This window comes from Juglans microcarpa x Juglans regia, chromosome 2D (genome assembly GCF_004785595.1).
Source record: "Juglans microcarpa x Juglans regia isolate MS1-56 chromosome 2D, Jm3101_v1.0, whole genome shotgun sequence".
NCBI lineage: Eukaryota > Viridiplantae > Streptophyta > Magnoliopsida > Fagales > Juglandaceae > Juglans > Juglans microcarpa x Juglans regia.
The window spans coordinates 34,179,169-34,198,636 of record NC_054596.1 but is presented as its reverse complement, the minus strand read 5'-3'; the positions used below and the strand labels follow the sequence as shown (position 1 = coordinate 34,198,636).

General features: G+C 33.2%; 1 protein-coding gene across 2 annotated transcripts; it reads right to left on the bottom strand.

Annotated features, from left to right (window-relative positions):
- Nucleotides 1–3,870: 3,870 nt before the first annotated feature.
- On the bottom strand, nucleotides 3,871–7,699 carry LOC121250923. 2 transcript variants are annotated; one of them, XM_041150182.1, is made up of 6 exons: nucleotides 7,438–7,699; nucleotides 6,770–7,007; nucleotides 6,599–6,651; nucleotides 5,332–5,524; nucleotides 5,175–5,227; nucleotides 3,871–4,425 (listed from the first exon to the last, which is right to left on the bottom strand). In XM_041150182.1, the coding sequence occupies exons 1-6, from the start codon at nucleotides 7,478–7,480 to the stop codon at nucleotides 4,100–4,102; spliced, it is 906 nt and encodes a 301-aa protein (XP_041006116.1). In that variant the 5' UTR covers nucleotides 7,481–7,699; the 3' UTR covers nucleotides 3,871–4,099. The 2 variants fall into 2 exon arrangements, with proteins under 2 accessions (XP_041006116.1, XP_041006117.1); XM_041150183.1 differs by having other exon boundaries at nucleotides 5,335–5,524.
- Between the last annotated feature and the right edge of the window lie 11,769 nt (nucleotides 7,700–19,468).

Genomic DNA, 19,468 nt, shown 5'->3' with positions numbered 1-19,468 from the left:
GTTGGAGACTGACCTTAAACGGCTTGTAGTTTCATTCTATCACTAAGGCTACCGACTTGTCGTTCAATTCCTAAATCCTGAAACGTTTGTTGTTGTCCGTACATCATCTGTTCATCCAAACTCACGAGACATCATTCGTAACCTAAACTCATTTTAATTTATTTCAATTTATCATTATAATTTTTTTAAATTTTAATACAAAATATAATAAATAATTTAATATTTTTAAATTCTAAAATAATAATAATATTATAAAATAATATTCTAATAATATTTTATTATTTTAATTTAATTTAATTTAATTCATCTCAATTTAATATCTAAATGTATCCTCAACGTGAGATTTAGCTCGGCTCGTACGGCTAAGGAGAATGGGACTTTCTTCACTCCAAAAAGGTAGGGACCCTTTTAGCATCTACGTATATTTTCAAAATTATATCTTTTAAAGATTAATTTTACATATTAAAAAAAAATTTCACATGAAATTATGTATTTTTGAACTAAATAATAATAAAATATTATTATTTTTAATTTTTTCATTAAATTATTATTTTTATATATTTTACAATTAGCACCATGTGCTAAAAAATACAAATTTCATATATATAAATATTACTAATTTTATATATCAAAATGACCAATTTTATCAATAAATATTAATATGTATTAAAAAATATTTTATATCATCAACTTAATATAAATTTCATATATCAAAATCATCTCAATATAAATTACACAAAGTTGATTTTAATGGGTAGGAGAGAGAAAAAAAAATTAAAAATAATGTTTAGAGAGTGAATAGTCTTGAAGAAGCTCTATTCATAACTATGTAAAAATTTAAAGATGCATAAGTTAATATAGATGAATTTAAAAACATATTATGTAAATATAAAGATAAAGATAAAGTTGAACAAGTCATTACTAGTGCTACTATTGAGTTTGACCACCGGCGTGACTTAAATACTAATTAAATAAGTTAATAAAATTGGAGAGAGTGATTTTGTAATTTTGTATGATGGATTTGATGTATTCGATATAAAGTTGACTTATGTTAATTTAAAAAAATAAATAAATCTATACTTTAAATCTAAAAAGGTTATATTTTTGTAGTTAATATTTAAGTGATTGATATATGAAACAATTTAAAATGTGTCATATCAATACATATGGTTAAGGACGATAGTATCTAAGATAATGACTAGAGCCTCATTTTGTTACGCAAACCATCTTATTTCATTTTATTTCATTATATCTAATTATTATAATTTTTTTAAACTCTTATATAAAATATAATAAATAATTTAATTTTTTTAAATCTTAAAATAAAAATTATATTAAAAAATTATATTCTAATAATATTTTATTTAACTTTCAACTTTCATCTTATCTCGTCTCATCTGTGTAATCAAACAAGACAATTTTGCTCAAACTGGTTTAAAGATAGATCTAATTTCACATTTTATCAAGGTGGGGGTTTGCTAGCCATGGAATTATATTTAGAGTCGGGCTACTCTGTAGCCTAAAGTAGCCCATTCAAGTTGACCGCTTGTTATTTTTTGATTTTTTTTTTCATTTTTTCAATATATTTAAATATTTTTAAAAAAATAAAAAATATCACAATACACTTAAAATCACTTCTTTAATCATTAAGTAAAAATAAATAAAAATAAAAAGTTATCGGACGGTTAAATTGAACGGTACAACTTTAGAGGCAAAACAGTTTTTTCCTTAATAATAATCTAAGGATAGGCCAGGAAACTCCATTGATCTTATCCTCCTCCTTTATGACCAAAGAATTGGTTGATTTACAGGAGGTATGATCATATAAATATAACCAATTTGAAAGTGACTGTTGGATGCAACTTGCACCCAAACTAACATGCACGAAGAAAGTGCAGCTTTTTCGACCTTTTTCTGTCAACAAATGCGACAAAAAGGCTTAGATGTGTATACAAGAAGTGGATGGCAAGGCTTAAACTCTAGTTAGCAAAAGAACCCCAACTCCGAGATTTAGGCCCGGAGAGAGAAAGAGAGATGTGGGCAAAAGCTCCGGATCTTTATATTGGATAATAGGGGTGAAAATCGACCCCTTCGACACGATTTTTGATCAAAATCAATGACGACTGTTGTGTGAAAAAGGAGTGGAGCAACCGACCGTAACGGGTCAATAGAAAGTGGTAAAACCAGCCAGCGTAATTTTAACCAGTTGCCGTCAGTTCATTAGCGTGAAGATTGGTTCCAACGCTCAACAAATTTCTCAACACTCAACAATATAAATTCAACAACAAACATTAACTATATAGATCCAAACAATAAGCATCAAGTTGATTTCATCAAATATCCCATGAGAGAGAGAGAGACGAAAGGGAGATGAGAGATAGAGACCTGAGAGGCTGAGACAGAGGCTCTGAGAGCTCCAAAGGGAGAGGGAGATAGCATCACCGCATTGGAGAGGAGATGGCATCGCCGCATAGGAGAGGGAGTTAGCATCGCCACATCGGAAAGGGAGGCTGGGGGGTCGCTTCCGCTAGGGAGAATCTGAGTGAAGGGAAAAAACTTTCAAAATGAAGAATGAGGAAGAAGGGCTCGTAGGGGTCTTTTACTCTAATTCAAAACTGTGCATTTTTTTTTTTTTTTTTTACAACCTGTATCTCCAAAACGACACCATTTAACTTATTTGAGTGAAACTACGTCATTAAAAAAAAAAAAAAAAAAAAAAAAAGATAGCTGACGTCGGCTGGTTCAACATTTTTTCTTGGGTCAAACAAAACCGAACCGACCAACGTCGGTTTTGCTTAATTCCTACTACCGGCCAACCAGTTCTCTACCGGTTCCGTGATCCGGCGGCCGGTTTGAGTCGGTCCTAGCCGGTTTAACGGTTTCTTGTATAACCCTATTGGATAATAAGACTAATTGAAGGAGGCTGAAGTACTTTTGTAATTCACGTGCAAGTTTGTGATTGACAGAAATATGCACATGTTTCTGCACAAATTGGGATAGATATGATGCAGACAACCAAAGAGTCTTGGAAGTGGGAAACTTCCTTAAATTTGAACTATTTGAATGAGTTATCAATGACAGAGGTGCTCTACTGATAGAAACACGGAATTCATTTTCAAAAAAGAAAAACCTTCTGCATCTTATGTTGTATAGTCTTAGGCTGCAGTGTTTGGTAGGATTATCCAAAACATAATAAATGGTTACCAATATGATTGAGATAGAAATCTGCACCAATTGAGAGAGATAAGATGCAGACGCATACCAAACAAAGTCGCAAAGTCTTAACTTCCTTAACGTCTGACTGTTAGAGAATGAGTTAGACAGAACTATTCCACTAATACAACAGCAGAATTCATTTAGGCTGCGTTTGGATGTTTCGGTTGCGTTTGGATGTTGAACTGAGCTGAGATGAGTTGAGTTCTTTATGATAATAGTGAGTTAAGATGGTGTAGTGAGTTTTATGGAGCTCTAAGATGAGAGTATGTCCTTAGATATTAAGATAAGTTTAGATGTATTTATGAAAAGTTGAAAAATATTATAAATCCTAAGTATAAAAAAGTGTTGAGTTGAAAAATGTTGTGGATCTCACATATAAAGAGATTTTGAATTAAGAGATGTTTAGTAATTTGGGAGTTGTATGATTGGATGTTAAGCTAGACTTAAATTTGAACTCAAATCAGATGAGCTTAGCTGCTAGCCTGCTTCCATGTTCCAAACGTATTAAAGATAATATTTTTCATCTTATTTTATAGACTCCACCAAGACGATGTAGCATTGGGTAAAATTATCCAAAACAAAACAAATGGGCTACCAATACTGAAGTAACAACTTGTCCCAATATACACTTTGCTATAACCAGATCAATCAGAAAACTTAATAAAACATTTGGCAAATAAAACCCGGAAAATATCAACAGATATACATTCTTGGGGCAGCAAAATTCAGTAATCAAAAGACAAACAATGCATCCATGTGGTCAATTTGGCAGAGTGAGTAGTCAAACAGCTTATAAACAGGTTCCATGTCTATTGTGTGGTTGTATTTGGAAATTGAACAACTAGAAAAACATGCAAGAATTGAAGTTCACCACAATTCACAACTAATCATTCTTACTACCCCGAGGAGAGCAGACTTTTTCCAACATTCTTCCAATAAAGGCCTGGAACCCACCTTCCTTTTGTAAGGACACAGAATTTCCCTGATCTTTCTTGGAATGAATTGTTTCAACAACGGCTTCAATTTCTTCTTTTGCCCTTTCAAAAACATTTGGACCTTTCACATCATTAATTGGGGTTCTCTCATCAAGATCATCCCTTGTTCCGTGAGTTTCTTTATGACGATAGTGTGATGATTTATGATGGTGTGTGATCGTTTCAATCTTTTCCTTGGCTCTCTCAATAAGATTGCGCCCCTTGACATTGTTCTCTGACAACATAAAAAGCATCAAACCAAGAAGATTGAGTTTAGAATTGAACTCTCTATACAAAAAACAAGAAGCCAACAAGTAACAATGCAGAGAAGAATAAGTTTTATCGATGCAAGATGTGGTCAGGGCTAATTAAAAGAATGGTGGAAGTAATCTAATAACTACTATTTTACTCCCTCAAACTGCTTGTAGAGTATAAATAAGAAATGAGAGAGAAGTTTGTATGAGTTCATAAATCAACTTCTTAAAAAAAAAAAAAAAAAGGGATTAAAGACCATGATACCTGAACACTTTTTCAATAACTCATCATAAAGCATGCACAAAACTTTGACCCCAATACATGACAAGATACACAACAGAAATACTAAAAAATAAAGAAAAGCGAGGGTGAAAGTTAAACAAAAATTCAACAAATCCAAAAGAAAAGGGGGCAATTTGATGCTGCCCCAATCATAAAGCAGTCTCAATAACAAATTCATCAAATTTAATCTTGCTGCCCTCAGAAATTCAAGAATTGCAAAGCCTGAATGATAATGGAAAATGTGAAAGAATGGGAAACTAAGAAATGCCATACAAACATTTTCGGTAAAAATCCATAGACTCGCTGAAGCCATAATTTCTTGTCTTCCTTTTAAAGTAAAACAAAGACTATCATTTGGTTATTTTGTAAACTGACCTTGTCTCATTAGTTTATACGAACATCCCTACAAATATTATATGACAAGTAATGTTTCACAAAATATTATACCTGATAGAAAATCCACTTCATCCTTTTTGGATTCCATCTTTGTTGTTTCAGCCCTGCAATTACATTCAAGTAAAACACAATGAGAAAACAATCCAAGCATATCAAAAAGTTAATCTTCAACCCTTGAATTAAATTCAATGGAAAACAAGATTCAGACTGCCTTTCATGAGCTGGAGAATCTTTCTTGGGATGAATTGTTTGGACAAGAGCCTCGAACTCCTCTTTTGCTCTGTCATACACATTTGGAGCTCTAACATCATCTAATGGGGTGTTCTCGTCTATTTCAATTCTCTTGCCATAAATCTCTTCTTTTGCTCTTCCAAACAAATTTGGTCCTTTTACTTCTTCATCTGATAGCAAACATAGAAATGATATATTCCCACATACATATGTACGATACTTGTTTTGGACCCTATACATACTTAAATATCACAAGAAGTGTTCCAAAAAAAAAAGCCTTCAAGAAAAATAGATTGGTTCCCTTCTATGATGCAAAATAGTTAATTCTCAGATTGTTAAACATTAATATTTCATACATACTTCAAAAACGGTAGTTCATGATGAGATTGATAGAATAAAGAATGGTTAATTAAGAAACTATCAAGAAATAAGAGATTGAAGAAAACCCATCTCCCAATAAGTTGTGGCTGCTAATATTGTTCTCAGACAATATCAAAGCATAAAAGTAAGAAAATTAAGTTTGGGCTTTGAACTCTTTATACAAAGAAGGAAGCCAATCAGCAGGAATGTGGGGAAGGCATGAAAAGCCTTATCAAGGCATGATATGATCAATGCCAAGTACAAAGAATAGTGAAATCCACAAGGTGCTCATAGAATACAAGCAGGAATAGAGACCACCTAGAGAGGTTTGTATAGTATTCATAAATAAACTTCTTGGACATGAAAATATTCAGAATAAAAGACCATGGGACTTGAACATGTTTTCTATAATTCATTACAAAATTGTGTTTAAAAGTGTGACCCGGAAACATGGCAAGATATACGAGAGAAATTCTTAAAAGAAAAAGGAAAGTGAAACTACGATCTCAAACTTAATAAATCCAAAAAAAAAATATTCCAAGAACGAGGGAAGGGAGGCAATTAGATGCTGCCCCAATCATAACGCAGCCTCAATAACAGAACTCTTCAAATTTCATCATTCAAAACTTGTTGCATTCAGAAATTCAAGCACTGTGAAGCGTGGATGATAATGGAAAATGTGAAAGAATGAGAAAGCAAGGAATGCCATACAAACGGTTGCAGTAAAAAACCATAAAATCATGAGGCCATATTGCCTGCTTTCATTTTATTGTAGAACAAAAACAATCATCTGGCTTTCATGTAAACTGACTTTGACACATTAGTTTATACGAACACTCCCTAAAAAAATTATAGGGCAGGTAATTTTTCTCTAAATATTGTACCTGATAGAGAATCTGGTCTATCCTGTTTAGACTCTGTCTTAATAGTTTCATCCCTGCAAAAACATATTTAGGGAAAAAAAAAAAATACTGAGAAGCAATCAAGGCATGTAAAAAAAACTAATCTTTGCTCCTTGATTTAACTTCAACGGAGAATAAGAAAATTCAGATCACCTTTCATGGGTTGAAGAATCTTTCTTGTGATGAATCGTTTGGACGAGAGCCTCAAGCTCCTCTTTTGCTCTGTCAAACACATTTGGAGCTCTAACATCATCTAATGGGGTGTTCTCGTCTATTTCATTTCTCTTGCCATGGGTTTCCTTATGATGGTGAGGCAATTTCTCAGAGTGCAAAATTGCTTGAATCTCTTCCTTCGCTCTTCCAAACAAATTTGGTGCTTTTACTTCTTTATCTGCTTGCAAACAAAGCCATTATATATTCCTACGTACATATGTATGATATGCATATTTTTGGCCTCTGTACATACGACAATAATCAAAGGAATGGTTCCAGAAATGAAAGCACGAGAAAGAGAGATCGGTTCCCTTTATGACACAAAATAAGTTAATTCTCGGACTTTTCAACATCAATAGAACATGCGTACTTCGCCGATCATTTGATTCCATCAGAATGTTTTAAACCACCCATTTCTCCCAAGATTCCAGATTTTCATTTTGCAATCTCACCAATCAAACCCAGTACTAGAAAACTAAGAAAAGAAACACTGTTCCTTTCCAAACGAAAGAAAATGGACAACTCTAATGATCTGTAATCATTTGAAAAATGGCATTGTCCTTTACCATAAGGGTATGAGGAACAATATGGGAATGAGAAAATCGTACCTAACAGAGAGTGTGTCATTGGGTCTGGTCTGGACTCCGCCATCAGAGTTTGTGGGCACAGAGGTTGAGATTTGGAAGGATATGATGGTTTGAAAGTTTTGCTTAGAAGTTAGAACGGCGGTTCGAGTGTACGCTAAACAATGGGGAAGGGATGTATATATTTTTCGAAAGGTGGGTTGGCGTATGCCAGACTCGACCAAGAAAATATTCGGCCTACCTACCCAAAAGTGCGAGGCCGCTCGGATGCGTAACGGAAAATGCTAGTATGTCCAGTTTGTTCTTCTTTTTTGACCGTTTATATATTTAATTTTTTTTATTTAATAATTAAGAAAATAATTTTTAATATATTGATATATTTTTTTATTTTTTAAAAATAAAAAAAATGCAGAATTTGTACCAATGGCACACTAGCATCACTCAACAAAGGTAGCCATAAACTAATGAATGACAAGGTATTTCAACTCTATCCCAAGAAACACTGTCGTTTAAATTACGAAAAATATTTACTTCACATAAATCTTATTTAATAGAGGTTATACACTACGTGATCAAACTGTAAAGTTCTTTTTATTATAAAATAAATCTAACGTATTATAAGGTACGTTTGGTTATTAAACTCATTTCAACTAATCTCAACTCATCATTATAACTTTTTCAAATTCAAATACAAAATATAATAAACAATTCAACTTTTTCAAATTTTAAAATAATAATAATATTAAAAAATAATATTCTAATAATATTTTATCATCTCAACTCAACTCAACTCAACTCAATTCAACATCTAAACACAGCCTAAATCTTGTCAATGTATACATTTTCTTGTCTAAGATTTGTGTGTAAACCTAAAACTATTATATAAATATATTATTAAATCACCACTTGATTCAAAATTTTAAACTTATAAGAAGTGGTGGATTATTATATTTTATAATATATCGTAACATTCCTTACAAGTGAACTCAAGATGTGAAAATTAGAAGAATCCATTTCCAATTGTGCGCACTCCAACAACTCCAGTCTCCCGAAAAAGAGCTCCATCAAAATTCAATTTAACATAACAGATTGTCGGAGGTTTCCATAAAAGGATCTTATCTTTTCTCAACACTTGCTGAGAATGCTTGATATATTGAAACTTGCCACATACTCAAGACAATTATCAACAGATGCTTCAAGTGAGTCAGTTGGTGTCTCAAACAAACTTTGATTTCTAAATTTCCACACACCCAATAGTAAGAAAAAATCGTTTGTATCAAATCAACATTCCACGGCCTGGAGTGTGCATCAATTAGCATATTTACATTTGCATCTGGTGGTAACAAACTAGAACATTAAACACCAAACGGATCTGACCTTGCTGAAATCCACCGATCAGTCCGCACATTTGTGCTCTCACCACTTCCAATTCTCCAATAACATCCTTTGTTTAGAATATTATTTGTTGTACACAAACTCCTCCAAACATAAGAAGAATTAGCTCTAATATCAGATTGTAGGGAAGAAGAATTAGAGAAATACTTGGCTTTAAGCACCTTAGCCAACAATGAATCAAGATTAGTCATTAGTCTCCATCCTTGTTTCCTTGTTTAAGAAGAAGTGCAAGATTGAATAGTTCCAAATCTCAAAATCTCATGTTTCGGAAGAGTTTTTTCTTACCTTAAATATCATTTATTTTTTCGATGAAAAACCGAGATTAGCTCAAAAACACCTAGAAAGAAAAAAAAAAATGTTAAGTAATAAATTTGAGAAATATTTGGTTCACAAAGAGATCTCATAAAATAAAACTCATAAACTGATCTGGCTCATTGTGATGCATTAGATTGTTAAAAGTATATTTAACGTATTATAACATTACTTTAGTTTTTTACTTTATTTTTGCAAGATATCTCTATAAATCTAGTAGGGCCCATTTAATTTTAGTGTTCACGACTTTGCAAATTGATACAAAAAATTCAAGTAGTGGCCGGTTAAGAAGAGTAAGAGATGTTCATCTCATAGTCTCATACTCAAATTCAACCTGATTCCATGTTAGACTCTATTCGGCCTTCTGTTATTCTAAAACAGACTAACCAAAACCCTCTCTCTGTCTCTCTCTCTCTCTCTCTCTCCCACCGTAGCCCTTCAAAAAAGAATACCAACAGGCGGAAGGCTTCCACACCAAAAATATTAATTTCTAGTTAACCTCTCTTTACTATTTTTATGCATCTTTAACCTTTTTACGAAGATGTTTGTAGCCCTATCTACTGCCCTATGATCCACACTGACCACCACGCATATGCTCTTCACCTTCCTCTTGTTATCCTCGTTACGATGATACTAGTCGCGTATGTGGCACACGTGCCACTAATAGAACAAACATCCACCACACACAACCACCTATGTGCCTCCATATCAACTGCTCACAACCACGTGCTCCTTCAGGCTTGGGTTATTTGTGTTGTCTTTTTGCTTTGTCTATTTTTCTGTACAAATATTCGGAAGCTCGATCTAGTAAGTTATTCAAGGTGTTTAGCTTACTCTTCACTTTTCAAAAGTTCACATGTGCTTTCTTTTGCCAGAAAGTAGTTTTGCCCACTATTGTATCCAAGAAATAGTCAAACTCAGTGTTTAGTCTCTTGTTGTGGGAACCTCTCTTAATGAATGACCCAAAGCAATCAAATAGTTGGATTGATCTTACAATCGTCATTATATTTGTTTTCAATTTCTTGCACTATATCTAGTGTTTTGGGATGATTGTCTGGAAAATGAATGTTATGCATCAGTTACTATTCACTCCTACACTCCACACCTGTAGTTTTTTTTTCATAGAGTGTGGGGTGTTTTTCATAATATATGAGGTGTGGAATAGTAAATAGTAACTGTTGAGAAGAATTTTTCTTGTCTAGAATCCCCACTCTCTCGTGAAATTAGTTGCCCATAAAAAGAAAAAAGAAGTAAGGGATTGTTATTGTTTGATGATAAAAGGAGTATAGATAATAACCCAGATAAGAGGAAAAATACAATAACTAAGGTGAAAATGTGCAGGGGTTAAAAACCAGCGTAGATGTAGAGATTTTTCAATAGGTCAAACTTTCAAACTATTGTTGAATTCATTGGTAGGCACTAGACAACATAATGAACTAATAATACATCTTCATAGCCAAACAAGTAATTCCCATATTAGCAAAGAGTAAGATGGAAGCTGCAACCTAAACAATGAAAACAGGATGAAGAGAGTCATGTAGTGCTGTTGATCAGTAAAGTGCTCAAGCATATGAAACCGAGGGAATAAGCTTGTATTTTATAGGCAAATTGTAATTTTAAGGTGTTTTGCCATCTACTATTCTTAATATTGCTTTCTAAATTAAATTGCTCAGATTATAGGGTTATTGGCTACTCTCACTCTCTCTAGAGTCTCTCCTCACTCTCCAATGAACCTTACTCCTCTTTGGAGTCTTCCCTTTACTGTTAAAAATCCCAACTCAAAACTCATTCACAATCTAAACTTAAATGGAATTGGGTTCTCTAATATAAGGCTGTAATCGAGCCGAGCCGAGCCGAGCTAAGCTTAGCTAAGCCGAGCCAATCTTTGGATTGCCGAGCTCAACTCAACTCAAAATACTCGAGATCGAGCCCGAGCTCGAGATTTTTTTTTATTCTTTGTTCGAGCTTGACTCAATAAGCTAAACTCTCAATTCGAGCTCGTCCCACAAACGAGTTCGAGTTGAGCCGAGCTCAAGCTCGAATTGTTTATTTTTTTATTTTTTGAATAAGATATAATAATTAATAAATAAAAAAATAAAACATTTAATATTGAATTTATACAATTAACAAGTAGAACCTCTATTGAATTATAAAATTTTAAAAAATTTATAAATAATTAATATCTAACTAGTTGATATTTATCCAAAATAACAATATATTATATGCCTACATATATTATTTATACATATACTTAATATGATAGCATATATCTATTTTATATATGTTTCTCATATACTAGTATATGAAATTATTAAATTTTATCAACTAATTATTATACAAATTTAAAAATATACCTATTAAGTATATTCATTATATAGAAATAAGTAATTAGACTACATATTATATATTCAATTATAAAAGTGGTATGCTTATATTATAAGCTAATATATATATATATATATGGATATATACACATGTGTATGTATATATTTATCAATATATGAATGAGTTTTAATCGAGTTGAGCTAACAAGTCGACTCAAGCATAAACGAGCAGGCTTTAACGAGCCTTAGCCTAATCGAATCAAATTTTGTCGGGTATGTGTCATTTACAAATTGAGCAGGTATCTACTTTCATGAACGAGCTTTTATTTCACGAGTCGAGTTCGATTCGAGTTTAACCGAGCTAGTACCAAGCGGGCTATCGAACAGACTGGTTCATTTATAGCCCTACTCTGATATCACAAACTGAAGCTTAATGGCAAGTCTCAAGTTAGAGCCTGCAATGGAAAACGCAAAAAAAATATTAGAGCTAGCACTAGTAGGGCGTCTAGTTGCAACACGCCCCTTGAACAAATTTTCAATTCATGCAAGTATCAAAGTTGCATAGAATTTCATACAAATATTCCTTATAGAATATCCGGAAGCATATTTGTTCTTATTTACATTTCAATCCCCTCAAGACAAACATAGAATCCTCAACTAAGCCCCATGGAACTTCAAAGGAAGTTTGCTCATTCTTAAGTCGTGGCCACCTTGGTTTCACATTGCAAGAAATTCAATTGAACCACTCAGCTTTCTATGTACAGATACACGGCCTTCCACTAGGCCATATGACTCATGACAATGCTAAACATATTGAAAAAACTTTGGTCAACTTACTAGAGGCAGAAGAAAATTCTCAATTTGGAATTACATGTAGGAAATTTATCAGGATAAAAGTTGAAATCAACATCATCTTTCCACTAAAATAAGGTTTCACTCTCCCAAGAGCCTACGACTTGGACACTTGCGTTTTGTTTAAATATGAAACATTGTCGGATCTTTGTTATGTTTATGGAAGATTGGGTCATTCACAAATTTTCTACACCTTCCTAAAATTTATTCCCAATCCGCTACTACCTCAAACAAATCCACAAATTACAAGCCAAGTAGAAGAACCAAAGTGTTAACGTCATGTTATGCACACCTTTGGGCCAAACTCCGACAACTCAAATTTTCGAAAACAGACCCTGCACAAGGTAGAAAAGACTACGGCTTTGAGAGGACGACCTTGGGGCCGGGTAACCTCCGATACCAAAGTTAGTCAATATTCATGAAAGGTAGCAAATAAGTAAGTGAGTCTATGGATCAGAGAAACTATTCTCATGCCTGGGATCTACTATTTATACTACAAGTCTGAGGAGCAGATCGTGCCTACTTTCATGAAGTCTGTGTTCCTCGTACTATTCATTTTGTCAGAGTCTTTAAATATGGCGTGACTCTGTGACGGCGTTATTAATGTGGCATGTTGTCCTAGTGGCAGAACCATTAATGCGGCGTGGTTCTCCAACCTCCTCCTCTCAGTTTGCCTTCCCTTTGGTCCATTCATGCCTTCTCTATTAGTAGATCAACAGTTCCCTGTATATCATGCATGTTGTGCGGGCGAGCACTCGAGCACTGGACATTACTCTAAGGGTCCTCAGATCGACGAGTCTCATCCCCTGCAGCACCATCCGTCCTACAGGTCATGTATAGAGGAGCCTCCTAGTGGGGCAGGTTAATGGCTTTCTGCTTCGGGCTGGGCTTAATAGGGCCTCTTGGGCCTTGTGGGAAAAATCCCCTTACACAAAGCATCGACCCTCAACATCCCTTCCTCTCAGCAAACCTCGCTAACTAGAGCAACCTATCAAAGCCTGATCTAAAAATTCTCAACACAAAATGCAAAGGGGAAAGGAAAATTGGTGGAGAACACACAAGGAATACCCTAATTTTATTTTTTGAGCCTCATTTGATGGAACTCACATGTAAAACAAGTTAAGACAAAACCAACTTGGACTTTACGGATCTATCGCCGATCCAGCAAACGGAAAAGTCACGGCACCGGGCAATTCTGATGAACTCTCGGGCAATCCAAGGCAAGGAGCTAATGTTGCACAACATTTACTCCTTTGAATTTAATCCACCTACACCAACCATATCCAATCCAATCAGAGAGGAATTTAATTTTTTCATTGTTAGCCCTCTTCCATCAGTAGTTAGGCAACCCCATACCTTCAATCAATAGGGGCTAATTATGCCTTCCAAGATCTAACTGAATTGGTGAGGAAGATATTACAGCTCCCTCAACTAACAAGAAGAAGTCTTCCTAGTGTTCACAATGGAGATAGCTACAGTCAGCAGTACAAGGCTATCAAGCATAGCCAAACAAAAGGCCCTTCTCCTCTCAGTCCGTCACAGTGAGTCCCATTCCCACTCTCTCAAAATTTATTCTACAAGGCCCTTATCTTAACAAGAAAGCCCAATTAGCTAACCCCTTTAAACCAAGCAATCCAAATCTTTTAAGTCCATGGGTTACTCTAAAAGTTACTACCACTGAAAATGTCATCTGCTTCAATAGCCCAATTACATCCACAAAGGTGTCCCACTCGTCCTCACTCAATTTTGAGAAAATTACAAAAATTCAGAGCACTTCCCCCTTGCTCAATGACCCCCAACCCCTGAAGAAAAAGCAACAAAAAATCAACCCACAAGTGTGGCTAATGAATCTACAGAAGCCATACCCAAACCCATCACTGATGATTAAACTTTGGCTTTCATGATATTGGAATGCAATCCGGCTCTACAGGAAAAATTAAAAAATATAATAAGCATCTAAGGTCCCTCCCGTACCTCAAGTCACACTCAACCATGTCTAGAAAATCCAAAAAAGCTGAATGAAAACAATGGTTTGGAATTGTAAAGGACTCACCCAACCTAAAGCAATTCAATCTCTAAGTGCCAAAATTGGAAATTTTCAAAACAAAGCCTCTCCAATACACCCCCACCTAATAGTCTCATATATTATTGCTAACAATCCTTGCTCTTGGAATGTCGAGAAAATGCTTACTCTGTTTGAGTATGATAGCATCATAGAAATCCAAAAAATTCCTCTTCCTTTGACTAAAGACAGGACTCAATAATCTAGACCCCTAATCACAACAAAAAATTCACTGTGAAAACTACCTACCACATAGCAGCAAAAGATCCAAATGTCATACCATTGCAAAATTTTCCTATCTCCAAATTAAAAAAAAAAAAACTCTGGAGTTTGAAAATTCATGCTGTCACGAGCTACTACTTTGAAGAATAATGGAATATGCTTCCAACAAAGGCAAGACTAAGCACTGTCACTCCAAACTTTCAACCTGGAAATTTCCGCTGTGTAACGAAGGGGAAGAAACAATGATCTATCTTTTCATTGAATGTTCAATCACTCGCATACTATGGCATCAAAGCAGCAGGCCATTATACCTTGCCTTACTATCGATAAATTCAATGTCAGATTGCATTCAACTGATAATCAACCTAGCACCAAATACTAGAATTAAATGCCTCGAAGAAACGCCTTTTTCAGATTTTTGCAGTGATAATGCTTGATTTTATGTGGAGGCAACGAAACGATATTGTTCACAATCATGCATCCATCTCGATTAGAAAAGCAACAATCCAGCTGGAAAAGATGTACTAAGCCTTTAAACAAGCATGTGAGCTTAAATCAAAAGTCCATAAAAATTAAATTGGTTGTCTCCACCTCCGAACCAATGGAGTTTCTCCTTTGATGCCGAAATAAGAGACTCTTTCTCTACATCTTCAGTTGTATGTCGTGTCTCAAAAGGCAATATATTGGAAATATAGACCTCAAAAATTTCAACAACCAATCCAGTCATAGGAGAAGCCTCAACAGCTATTCTGGCTTCACAATTGGCAAAAAACTCCACAAGAGGCCATCAGTTCTGGAAGGAGGTGCGCAACCTATTATAGATGCAATCACGAATGAAGCTCATCTGCCAATATGGCAAATGACTTCAATAATAGATGATATCCATCAAAACCTTCACACTCGAGACGATTTGAGAATAATCAAAATGCATCGATCACAAAATCAATGTGTGCATTCTATGGTGCAATGTGCAGTGTCCAATTTAATTTTTGTTCATATAACCATGGATAGTATTCTTAGATGTTTCTTATATATTGACAGTGGCAAAGACTCTCCTTAAGACATTATGTACCTCTTATTATTATCTAATGGTTGGTGAATATTGTCAAATCAATACAGTAAGATGAAAATGAGACGAGAACCTAATACATAGCATAACTCCTAAAACAAATCAATAAATATGTGGTGTGTGATGTAAGAATGATAAGTAGAATTTTTCAATTACTTTATACAACAGCAATCCTGGATATTACATTGTTGGACCAGAGAAATTCTTTTTCTTTATAATAGTTTTAATGATACTCCAATTATACCATTTATTATTTCTTTTGGTAACTTGTTTCCTTCATTTGCTTAAAATCTTAGTTTTTTTAAAAAAAATTTAAGTATTTTCTTTACTTCTTTTTTTCATTAATTTTACATTACATGGCATCGATCATAAGTCGATTTCAACCAAAAAACAATTTACAAAAAATTATAATAACTCGAAATTCGGATCTCAAATTTAAGGTTTTTGTTTTTATTTTTCAATATCAGAGAGTCAAAAAATGCAAGTATTTGGGGTTGAGAAAAATCAAAATCCTCATCCATATTTTATAATTAATTTCAGGTAGAAAATTAAATAATAAAGTACAGGAGGGATCTTACCCTTACCTTTAAATTTTAATTAAGGAGAATGGACAGATTTCAAAGACTTTGTAAAGTTGCAATTTATATAAACGACACTGATACTGAATCGAGAGTTTCAACTAATCAATCACTATAATTGCAGTTTTTCTTTAAACATTTTTTTAAAAAAATAATAATTATATAAATTTAATAATAATTACTTCCTTAATCATTATAAATAATTTTTTTTTAAAAAAAAAGGGTACAAATCATCCTCCAATTCATCCATTCAAAATACATTTGATCTCTTGTATAAAATATTAATAAATATCGGTCTCTAGCCTATCCAACTTGTAACTTACTCCAGGGACTTGACATTGCAGCCCCTTGAGCTTTGTTTTGTCGGCCTGAATTTGTCAAACTTTGAAATTCCTACAATACAAAATTACAAATATCCGACCAAGAAAAAACATTAAAAAAAAATTCTACAAGATTAAAAGGAATAAAAGTCTAAAATATCTACGACCAACAACAAGAAAATATAAATATTTCGTGTCAAACAGATACTGATCAAATAGTAACAGAATGTTCCATTGAATTTCTTCTTTCACAAGTGATGGGATATATAATAACTTTTTTTCTCTAGACAGAGATATATAAAATAGAGTAATAATCATAAAGTGCGTAAACATTACGTAATCGTTTTGAAAAAAAAAAGTAAAATTTATTATTAAAAAATTAATTTTTTTATGTGAGTCTCATATTTTATTTATTTTTTTAAAAATAATTATGTGATAATTACATAATTCACAATTGTATATATTTTTTCTCTATAATAATATTTGATGGTTTGAAAATATGCATCCTTAATTACACCCACAATTATTGTTGGAGGGGTCAACGACATATATTATATTTTGTGTTTTTTATTTTTTATGAAATCTGTCACGGCATATATTAATCAAATTCAAGGTAAAATTCAAAGGCATATTAGAACTCATGTTGAACGAATTATATTAGGGGTTATAAAAATAAATAGGTTTTTTTATTTTATTAAAAAAATATTGAGCATGAAAGTTTGAGGCGGCTAATTAAATTTGCCGGCAATTACCAGCTGTACTGCCTAATAATATTTTCTAGGTAGCAAAGATTAAAAAGATGCATGCATATGGGTTGGTGCATTTAGGATAGGTTTAGATACTGAATTGAAATGAGGTGAGTTGGAATAAAAATTAAAAATTAAATAAAATATTATTAAAATATTATTTTTTAATATTATTATTATTTTGAGATTTGAAAAAATTGAATTGTTTATTATATTTTATGTGAGAATTTATAAAAATTGTAATGATGAGATGAAATGAGATGTATTGAGAGTGTTTCTTAATCCAAGCTGAGCCTTATGGGGCAGCTATATTAATATGGTTGAGACATTATGAATGATTGTGTGCAAGCCACACACACCCATTTTAAATGAGTGTAAATTTGCTCACCTTTTTCAAATAGAATGTTTGGGATTTACATATCCTAAAACTTACAAAACATTTTCCTTTGAGTACTAAGTGCTATGCACCATACATTGCTTATTTGAAATACTTTGATATGAAAGATAAATTTTAAAATATGAATCTTACAAATCAAATCTTAATATTTAAGTGATGTGGATAACGTACTATACATACCGACTTGAGAATATATAGAATAATTATTTTTCTTTTTCACTTAAGGTGGACGACAACCAATTTATTGACTTCTAATAATCACTTGGATACACGCTTCTCACATGGTATCGCATCTCCAAAGTTCCCATGGCTATAGAACTGCCCACTTCAGCTTCAATATGGCACATTAGATTCTGAAACCTATCGGAGTTGGTCCAAATTGTAATCCGTCATTTTTTGCATCTATCTTACTATTTTTCTTATTGTTTAGTAAAAATTTTTAAAAAAATGAGTTCGTCTTTTGGACGTTTGTCTGTAGAGGTTGAGTTCTCTCTTTCTATTAATGATGAGATTGAGTCTATTTAGACAGAATGTTGTCTCTTGTACATTTTTCTATAAAGAGTGTCAGAAGTAATAAAGACCAGACCGGTCACAAAAAGAAATAGTGTATATTGGTAGAGCTCCAAATGCACTAATTAGTTTATGAGGTAATGATTTATATGGGGATATCCCTGCATGTATCCGATCATAGATGTAAATTTTTCTAATAAATGATTAATGACAGTTTCCATTCAAAAAATAAAGAATAACTTAAATAACTAAATATGAGTTAATACCTTTATTTTTTTTGTAATGATACATGCACAATCTTTTTTACAATATTTTTATAATTATGTTTTATAAGGAGGATATTTATATAAAGTAATATTATTTTTATAAATTATACCCTGTATTTAAAATAGGCCTGCACCTTGGCCCGTCCAAGAGATTTTTGGCCCGATCCATCTTGGCCCGCAGCAATACCCAGGAACATATAATACCCAAGAAGAACATATTTTTTTCCCCTTTCTTTCTTCCTTCCTTCTTCTTCTTCTTCCTCTAGTTTCCTATTTTTCCCTTTCCCTGCAACCAACCCATTTGTGTTCCCCTTTGACTACTTAGGAACCCTGTTTTTATAAATTTAAAAGAACACAAATTTGATTTAAGAAAAAAAGGAAAACTGAGCCAAGAAATAAATACATGAGATTCTATGTTTACAATGAGCTTGTATATTTCTTAGAACACAACATTTTCTTAGAAAAACAAAGCCTTCATAAGTTCCAACTCTTCCAGATTTTGTTTCCCTAATATTTTCTTAGTAGCCTATAGAAGATCCTGTGATTTGAAATCACTGTTGAGGATCAAGAGAATCATTCCAGTAAAGATCATGCCGAAGACTAGGAAATCAAGTCTACTATACCTGCATGAAACCGTAGATAACACAGCAATTATCTCCACGAGATTCTTGCTGATATTTAAAGATAATTGTATAGTTGTATAGACGTGTTGCAAATATTTAGGAAATCAGTTACATTTATTTTTATATATACTGCTGTAAACTGGAAGCCTAATTGTGTCAATGAAATATAATTCATTCAAACATTTCATATCTTGTATTTCTTTACATGGTATCAAATTAGCCGTCAAAAGACCAACTTCTACAAGTCATGTCTTCCTCTTCTTCTGATTTCTCTACCAACATTAATACTCAACGCTCTCAATCTCCCTCCGTTCTTACTATGTCCAACATAGTAACTATCAAATTTAGCCCCGATAATTATATTCTTTGGAAGGCACAA